At 33.4% G+C, this 10389-nt stretch overlaps 1 protein-coding gene across 1 annotated transcript; it reads right to left on the bottom strand.

The window, feature by feature from the left end:
- Positions 1–340: 340 nt before the first annotated feature.
- LOC108915230 lies at positions 341–9941 on the bottom strand. The gene is made up of 4 exons (XM_018721204.1): positions 9868–9941; positions 9719–9807; positions 1041–1386; positions 341–519 (listed from the first exon to the last, which is right to left on the bottom strand). The coding sequence occupies exons 2-4, from the start codon at positions 9791–9793 to the stop codon at positions 341–343; spliced, it is 600 nt and encodes a 199-aa protein (XP_018576720.1). The 5' UTR covers positions 9794–9807; positions 9868–9941.
- Between the last annotated feature and the right edge of the window lie 448 nt (positions 9942–10389).

The raw sequence follows: 10389 nt of genomic DNA, 5'->3' as shown, positions 1-10389 counted from the left end.
ACCCACCCACCCACCTGTTCTTTCTGCCATCTAATCTTCCAAAATCCAATAGGTCCCCACGACGCTCGAGTAAATCCCTGTTTAGTATCGTGGGCTCCCCTACTATTAGAAGTTTAGATATTGTTCTTCGCTGTTGTAATATTATTATGAAATGATAGATTTACTATTGTTTAAAAATTGTACAGATTAAGGAAATATGTTAACGATAAAGAAGTAAATTCCAATAAAAAGACAATGTGGTATTATCTTTTATATGCTTACCTAATATTTATAGTTCTTTTTGATCGCAAGTAGTAGAAAAAGTATGATTCTTCTTGAAAATAATTACATTGTGATGTAACTAAACTATAAACTTACCTTTACAGTCAGCTGAATTTTTAGAGTGAAGTTTATTTGTAGAATAATTAGAAGGACACGAAAAACATTTCGTTTGTCCCAGTTTGTCATTATAATATCCAAATGCGCAACTTTGACATTTATTCGTTGCGTTATCTTGAAACGTTCCTTTTGGACATTGTACTAAAACGTAAAGTATTATTGTAGTATTGTCAGATAAGCTGTAAACACTTAATGATGCAACGAATAGTTTTTGATTTTGCCATCATTGAGAATACTGGTGGGTAGGTAAGTACCTACCCAAAACAAGTGTTTTATTTCTTTCCACTCCTTTAATAAGAATTTTTTAATTTTTTTTGTATAAAATTGCAGTAAGAGGTTGTGGTATTACTAATATCTAGTAGGACTATTTCCATTATTAAAATACTTAAAAATAAACTGATTAAAAAGAATGTGTTAAGAGAATTTTTTATTATCAATTGTAGCGCAAAATGTATTAAAGCAATCAAATATATGATGTTTGTCACAAATTCATGTAAGTACTTTCAAAATGCTTGACAAAAAATATTCCTATTAGAACTAGGGATTTTTTTATTTATGTAAAACTTTATCGGAAGTATAAAACTATTAGAGTTAATTTTTTTTATTGCAAAAATGATATTAAAAAGATATTAGTATAGTATAGCAAAATGAACAAAACTTACTGCATTTATTTTTTCTTCTTACGAATCCCACAGGGCAAATGTATCGTCTCTTGTTGTAGCGAATAGTAATATTATACCCATTGCGTAGCCTTATATCTTGATATTCACTATGAGTTTCGTTAAGATATTTCCCGCGTATCTGAAATTTCATATAAATTTTGTTTTTGTGTTTTTTATTTTTATTTCTGGTACGTGTTCGTACTTCCTCAAAAATATTTCTTCGCCTTCGAATAATTATATTAAAAACTTCTTCATCGGTTTCCAGTTCACATTCAGATTCAATGTCAATTGTACAATTTTCGATACAAATTTCATTATTAACTGTTGATTTTATGACATTCTTTAACTAAAAAATACAAAAAATATAAAAAATACGCATTATATCGTGAGAAATAAATAATAAATGAATGACTGAAATAAATAATAAAATTAACATTGTTTTAACAATAAGAGGGAGCAGCGGCGGTGGTAGCGACGGTACTGACGGTGATGGTGAGGGTGACTGTGACGGTGTAAGTGATTATGACGGTGAGGGTGACTGTGACGGTGATAAATGATGATGATAATGATTATGATGATGATGAGGATGATGATAAGGATAAGGATGTAATTATGGATATGGATATGAACGATGAGGATGACGATGGCTATTGAAGCTGATGCTTCTGCTGATACTAATGCTGATACTGCTGCAGCTGATGCTGATGCCGATGTTGATACTGATGCTGACCCTGACGCTAACAATAACGTTGACGCTAACGCCGATGATGACTATGAGGATGAAGGTGAGAATGGGAATGGTACCGGTAGTGCAATCGGAACACAAATAATTCAATACATTTCATATGATATTCTTCAGTCTCTCACTATAAATGTCTCAGACATCTGTGAAGGGATGTGGAGAATTTTTTACCTAGAAACCAGTAAAACACACTTTGGAATATTACGAACTCTATTTCTATCGCAGGGGATAGCCCTATTTGAGCTTTATCTAACGAACACAATTGGCAATATGGCAAGGATAACCTTGATGATTTCCTTGAACTATGGAGGAAGAAAGGAAAAAGGAAACTGACTCTCCTGGATGTATTGGTAACCAGAAACCAGTGGAAACTGACAAATAGTGCCTATAAGAAACTGATAGTTAAATAAAAGCGAACAACTCGAACCATCACCCGGAACAAAATAAAGACTATAATTAGAACATCTGTATGGTGACTACAGCTGGGTCCGTATCAGATCCGGAACATTTAGACTCTGAACTGAAATATCTCACTGCAGTTTTACAAACAAATAATTATAAAGGACGGGCTATAAAATAAGTCATCAACCTTAGACGCCTACAAATGGAATGTGAAAAATCGGTCATCGGTTAATCGATCAACAAATAGCATGCCCACCTTACGTTCATAAAATAAAGGACAGTATTGCCAAGGTATTATGGAGAAACAGAAGTGGTGCGAGGTTCATTCCTACAGCAAAAAGCAATACAAGATAGGATCGATAAAATAACGGCTTAATTCTTTATTCACAACCTGGGGATACCACATACCCTGTAAATGTAGGGATGATTATAAAGAAAGAGATTGGTTATTACAAAGAAAGAATATGAAAGGGCCTTAAGATTCAACCAGTCTGAGTAATCAGCCATCGCCCAACCAACGTTAGATGAAGGACTATAATAAATTTCGAAGACTCGGAGGTACTCGTCACGATAGGATTTTACAACCTGGTTAGACGGTGTAACCTTTTCTTTTCAAAAAGCTTTCCATGCGGGAAGGCAGCTCTTATTCGGTAAGCACTAGGTGTGGGTAAGGAGATTTTTCTAGAATTTACTCGATAAAATTTTTATCTTTTGGAGCGCCACTTAATTTTGTTGTTAAAAAAAAATATGAAATATATTCACCGACGCTAGGGCTCTATAAGAAAAAAGAAGATAGTGTGGTCAGGGTTCAACAAAATTTTAATGTTATAGAAATATCAGTAGGTTTAAAACGAATATAAACAATTAAAGAAAATGATTATATTATAAATCTTAAACAAACAAAGCAAACAAAGTGGCAATATAGCCGCTTTGGTGATAAAGTTCCCCAAAATAGCGCTACTTTCGGTTCACAGCCAAATTTGGTTTAAAATGCAGAAAGTGTGAAAATATTTACTATTCAAATTTTGATTTTAATTATCTAAATAAACAGTTGAAGTGATAGATTGGCGGTGTGGAGATCAAATCTCATGGCACAGTAGTTATATAAGACAAGGGTGGATCTGACCTGGCAAACGACACGTTGAACAGCAGGAATGTTGTCTCCCTTCGGTTTTCCCAAGCGTGCAGCAAACCTGTTTTTTTTTTCTACTTATGCATCGATAAATTTTCAGCATACAGGGTGCGGTGTACCAATTGAAAAAAAGTGACGTAGTGCTCGCCCAGTCATAGTCTTTCAAAAAGGGGTACTTGATTTAATTTACCCAAGAGCCGACAAATCTAAAAAACGATATGGTATTGTAATATAATTGCTTTTCTTACGAATAAAAATTTGATAAAATCGTATTTACATACCTTCTCTGAAGAGAATGGCCTTGTGAAAATATATTGTCTTGTTCTTAAATGCCTTAATTTTAACACGACTATTTCCGGACGTGTGGCTTCACAATAAAATGGCTGTCTTTTCTTAGCATTTTTCGAATCGAATCCACGTTCGTTTTATCTTTACTTTGAAAAAACGTTTTGTACTTAATTTCGAATTCAGCGCACCACGTCACCGTGGTAGCGCATCCTCCTTTTAGCAGGAGACCCGCGAGAGAAGCGATCGCGGTGGTGACCGTTCCAACCGCTTAAAATTCTATCGCGCTCCGCGCCTAATAGATGTCCCCATAAGGCCAAAAACCAGGTTTACTAATATTTTCCCAAAAGCTAATTAGTATTTGTATCTTCCACAAACAGATCAAAATAATTTATTCGACATACAAGTATACATACTGAGTGTTTAAGAATTAAAAGTAGCAAATTTCTGTTACAACGGGAAGCATTAAAAATCGAACAACATCCAAATAATATGAACCATGAACAAAGCTTTAGGATAGGTAGGACCTGGTTACCTCTCCTAAAGGCAAGCAACGACGTGAAAGAATGTGTGATATACCACTATGCGGGTCTGAAAACATATCCACCATTCCTTGGGATATGGAGTCGCGTACTCAGGGCCACTCCCTCTGCTCCACTCCACCACTGTATTACGCAGGTCTACGTGCGCGTGCGTCGACACCAACGCTATAAGATCAGTGACAAAGTCGTGATGAAACAAAGTCACTATTAAAGATGTCGACAGTGAGGGACGGCGAAATGTTTGTAAGCGTTGGATGCGTCCATTTACAGAAACCACTACGGAACGTTCAAGAAATTCATTATTGCCTGAGGCGCGGTTCTATCATAGCGGCTTTAGAATCAACAAAAACCGAAAGGAATATCACCGCGGGGGCCTATTTAGGGCATATTATATTACAAAAGACGGAGTAGAACCAAACCCTGGAAAAATTCAACAACTACGTACTCTACCGACTACCTCTCTCTCATTCAAACTATGCTGATTCGCATAGATAAAACAATGGAGAAATTAGGTATTCGAAAAAGTACCCGATTTGGAAATGAAAAGAAAGAATAGTCTCTACGTACATTTTTTTCTCTGGATAGTAATTTAATAAATAACCAAAAACTATATACAATATAATTTTCGTAACAGATGTTAAATATTTGGTTTAAATGAAATAACAATGTTTGGTTGCTTTTAAGTTTGGCGAATTTGACATGAAACTAAAGTTACCTAATTGTTAGTTGCATTCGAAAATTATATTGTATAAGTATGTATATACAACTATAGTTCAAGTTGCCCTCACAATCAGTTTAGATAAAATTATGTAGCCAATCAATGATGCTTCAACAGAGACCTGCGCATTTTAACACCACACTTCACTTATAGTGGACCTGCGCAAAATATTTTCGAAAACGATAACAGCATTTCGACACACGTGTCGAAGTGGTAACATGATAAAAAAATATTTCAAATCCAAGCAAATAAACAACAAAAACCGCAACAGTTGTTGAAAATGGCCTCCTCCTATAGTAATATAAGCTTCCAAATTCGACGTATCCATTCGAAAATGCCCGGAGTGTTGCGGATCGTATTGCAGAAGACGTAGGATTACAGTTCTTCAACTGTATTAACTGGTGTGGTGTAAACTATTCTTTTTAAGTGACCCCAAAGAAAAAAATAAAAAACAAATGTTTTTGATTTTTTTTTTAAACAAAACACGTTGCCACTTTCTTTCATGTCTTCCATCATAAAACGCCACTTATCTTGGAAACGGTTCGTGTTAGAGCTTTTGATGATGAGTACCTTTGTGTAGAAAGCATTGGTAATATGCTTTCAAAATGCCAATTTTCCCAGTCGTAAAAATTAGGGCCAAAAAAGCCTCATGCAATCCTAAAATCTCCGCTGCTCTTTTATGAATGAAAATTGAATTAGCGCTCAAAAGTAACTAATATTAATAATACGTGTACAAAATTGGAGTTCTGTATCTTAAACAGTTCCTGAGATATCGTCAAAAAACTGAAAAAAAAAATTTTTTTTTTGACAACCTATATCTCGAAAACGGTGCGTTTACGGACCCACGTCAATAAGAATGTTTTTTCTTAGAATGAGCCAAAGAATCATTTTATATTTGTTTTGAAACACCCTGTATACAGGGTGATTCAGTCATAATATCATTAATTTTCAGAACAGATAGAGAAAAATGAGTATAATACAATGGCGTAATTAAAAAAATTTAAATGCATATTTAAGCTGAAAAAAAATTTTTTCAAATCATTATTTAACCCCCTTTTCAGGCTGTTGCTGACCGGCTGACATCAGCTGGTTATTCACAGTTTGCGCACGGCTACGATATGAACAGATGCCCTAGATGCAACATTGCCATATTTATATATTTTTGCTCATATATAGACAATAAATAAACGGTTTGCTCACGTCAGCCAATAATAATTTAAAATGCTATAAATTATTTTTTATAATTATGCATATTAAATTGTTATTGTTGCCCAGCAAGTACTTCGAGGAGGCCTGAGCATGCCTTGCTAAAAATCATAATGTTAATTTTTTAATTTGCTGTAAGCCTTCGGGTTTACAGCAAATGTTCAAATACATTACCGTTACCACTTATCCACAAGTGTACACGTTGGATTGATGAACGGCGGATGCGATGGAATAAAACAGGGTCGTTACGTATTTCATCAGCGGCATCTTCAATACGATTCCACAACTGATCTACATTCTCTACCCCGGCGAGCGCGCTGGCCATCTTATGGGCCCTCCTTTCCCTATCCATCGATTTGGACATTGATCGTCTTAAAATCCACGTACATCGCGAGCAAAATGGGCCGGAATTCCGTCGTGCATATACCACATATTCCGTAGCATCTGAAGGGGAAGGTTTTCAAATAATTCTACTAAAAAAGTAACGCAGCCCATTCAGATGTTCAGGTAGAAAATGCGGCGCAATTAAACGATCGCGTTATACTTCTGCCCATACATTGACACCGACAGCTAAACTGACGACTAGTGTACGGGTTTTCATCTGACCAAATGTGACTATTATGGCTGCAAAGAAATTAGCTCTGTTTAATTTTAAATAAAATTTAATATTGAAGTTACTTACAAAACTCTAACTAATTTAAATTTCATTTCATAACCATTTCAATTTCATTACAGAAATAATGACATAAAAAACCAGCACTCGTTAGATAAATTATAAAGAGAGGGTGAAAAGTGCAAGAGAGACTTGTATATTCCATAAAAAACAATCGGACGGAGACAAATTCCAGCATAATAAATAACTCGGTAGGTACGTGTTTCCGACCTAGGTTAATTTGTCCAGGTCATTAACCTTTTAACCCACTTTTCACTTGCACGTGCACTATATGATATTGTAGTAGGATCGTATTCAATGCAAAGTAGAGCAAAAAGTTGTCGGTCTTTTATCAAAGGAAAATCGTGCTATTATTTTTTTTAGGAGAGGTAAGATGAACGATTTCAAATTTAAAATGAAATTAAATGTAAAATCTGAAATACCGCTGCATACGCACTGTGTTCTGGTAGTAGCTGTAGTCACCCAGGTGCATCGAGTGTACGAAGTGGTCGGTTATACGTCAAGTACTAACCTGGAGAGCTTGGTCATAAATCAGAGAGCGCCTCCAAACAACAAGTAAACAACAAATTGGATTTATAATAAATTACATTTAAAATAATAGTTTATGAGAATAAAGGAATTTTGCCAGTCGTGAACTGATCTCTTCGTCTCGATACATGATAAATATATATATTTTACTTTAAATATTGTGATAACAATTGTTATTTATTCATTACTGTTATGCTAAAACAACAAATTATTAGGGATGATTGTTTTCGAATGTACGGTTTATACAATTTATCATTTATTATGTTAAATAATACACAGTTTTAGTATTATGTTCAATATATTATTCAATATGCAGTCGCGTATAACCAAAGTTTACATAATAAATATAAACTTTGGTGTAACCTAGGTAGGTACCTACTTATTGTTTTTGAGAAAGTAATATGTTTTTTACTTGTTTAAAATGCAAGCATGAGTAAAACAACATTCATCCGTCCAGAGCACTTTGTTAATAAAGTTAGGTGCTGCTGCACTTCGATTTAGGAACCAACTGCAAAATTCAAGACGATTGGGGAAATCAACTAGTAAGCTAAAGCTTTAACATTTTGAAAATGGTATGGGTTGCGTGAATTCTCGCGCAATATCCGCCAAACTTTGGTTTGTGATATCTCCAGTCGCTTTGAAATTGTTCTTGTGGAAATAGTAGGCTGCTTCTCGACTAGATTTAAGTCATTTTGTCGATGTCCTGCACGTTCTCTGCGCGGTATGTCATGGTAGATGCAGTTGGAAAAATGCGGGAGATATGGAAGATGGTAGATTTGAATAAACGCTTTAAATTGTTATTGGTTTTGTAACCGTGTGTAGTATATTTTGTATATTCGGGTATTTAGTGTGCCGACTTGTTTATTTGATAAAATACGGGTGCATACAAGCAGATAACTACATTTGCTTTATTTATTTTCTTTTAACAAAAGTTGACTTCGAGAAGTCAGACTTGTTAAAACATTTTGCACTAAGTTAATACAATTGTTAAAATTATTTATAATAAAATGCAATATGCTCCTTTATTTACTTGCAGCTGTTCGTTTCAGCTGACGACTGATTCGTGACATTACGTTACAAAATTTTCTGAGCATCCGGGCATCTGGCAGGGCCGCTTTCTTGGCGGGAGTTATGGGTTGATTTCCTTCATTTTTAAGTCGAGTAAAAATTTTTTTCCCGATTATCTGTCTTTATTAAGCCTTCCGAATACGTGGTTAAAATTAATGACATTATGACTGAATTACCCTGTATACAGAGTGTTCTACAAGCTCTATGATAAACTTTAACAGATGGTAACTAGGTTAATTTCAAATATTTTTTCTTATATGAACATATGTCCCATTCGCTTTTGTTTAGAAGTTACAAACATTTTAAAAAATATAATTTCGCATTTCAAAGTAGCGTGATAAATAAAAATGACAGTTGCTATAACAATAATTATTATTTGAGTTTAAAGTTTAAACATTAGTAAACCTTTATTAACCATTGACATTATTAAGACAAAAATTGTTGGTGTTTATATGTACATGAGAGTGCAGAGTGAAAACTGACAAGATATAACTTCATAAAACTCATAACATAATATAAAAGGCATAAAACAGAATTAATCTACAATTTTCTAATTATGTAAAATGAAAAGTAAAGACTGAAAAGTTGAATACTAATTCAAAAACAGATCCCAAATGATATTAAAATTATTTCTTGTTCCTTTTAATTAAGGTAAATTATAAAACAGGTTTTTTTAACGAATTTGGTTTTCAACGTCTTATATTTAATAAGTTTTATCCAACAGTGAAGTTCAGCCAAATTCGGAATTAAATATTAATGGTTGAATTGCTATTTAGTAGGTACTATTGCAGTTGGTTATGGGAAACTTGTATTACTTAGAAGCTTATTGTAAATGTGAATTTTTATAGAAATGATAATCTCGTCAGTATACGGGTGATCCCAATAAAGTACAAAAAATTGTAGAGGTGATTTACACACAAAAATAATGACATAAGTTCGTATATTTACCTGAAATCTGATTATTATTGAAGATCTTTAAAAAACTCTCAAAAAAGATATTCATATTCCAAACTAATAACATTAACCGTTTCTGAGAAAAAATGTATTTAATGTGTTGCAGCATCCTTAAAAATAGTTAAAATTTTGCACTTTTGCAGTATAATGAAGCAAGATTCGTATATAAAAGAAATTATGTTTTATATAATTGTTAACACTAAAATCTAAGAAAATTGTGATATTTAAAAATAATAATCATTTGCCCGAATTTGAACGAAAAACATTTAACGTGCCTTTCAAAAAACTGATCTGTTTTAAACTCTATTTTAAAGGTTATATTTTTAAAAATATTTTCTCTTAATTTGCTACTTTTTTCAACCTCTAAAAGTTTTTTTATAACATTTATTGGGCATTCTTTACGCTATATTTAGTTAATATCAACTTACCTGTTCAAACTTTTCTGAATCGTCACATACACTATTTTCCGGTGATATACTAATTTCTCCATTTTGCATTGACATTGGAAAACTAGTTACTAAAATATTAAACAAATGTAAAAATATTGTAAATAAACTAATTAGATGATATGCTGTACCTGAACAAGGAAAAAATAATTCTTCCTCATGTAACCAAACTGGATTGGTATAGTTGCAAACAAAGCTTGTGGAATTTACTAAAAATTAACATGTTATTAGTATTATATCATTTATCTCAGAGAAAGGAGCATGTGTTATTTTTCAAATTAATATTTCCCAATTATAAATGCAAAACAATTTCAAAATATTGTTTTATTTATTTATAACATCGATGTTATTACTAATTACAAGGTTGTATTGTTTGTAACACCAACATTTAAATCAGATCTGCTTCTTAATCATTCTCGATCGGTTCACGCCAAGGACACGAAGTTTATGCCCTGTATACGATTTGTTATATATTTGAATTCCTCCGCAGTCACGCAAGTAAAGCTCCCAAAAGGTTATAAATGTTTTGTCGTATAATGCAGTTCGAAATTCACTCATGTTTCGAAAATAATTCGACAATATTTTAAAAAGCTATTTACCGGGCACACTAAAGCTACCAGAACTATAACCAACCGCAGATGACGCACTACGCA

Source organism: Anoplophora glabripennis, unplaced genomic scaffold (assembly GCF_000390285.2).
Source record: "Anoplophora glabripennis isolate ALB-LARVAE unplaced genomic scaffold, Agla_2.0 scaffold1302, whole genome shotgun sequence".
In the NCBI taxonomy this organism is placed as follows: Eukaryota; Metazoa; Arthropoda; class Insecta; order Coleoptera; family Cerambycidae; genus Anoplophora; species Anoplophora glabripennis.
The sequence above is the reverse complement of the archived record's forward strand: the minus strand, read 5'-3'. Positions and strand labels throughout refer to the sequence as shown.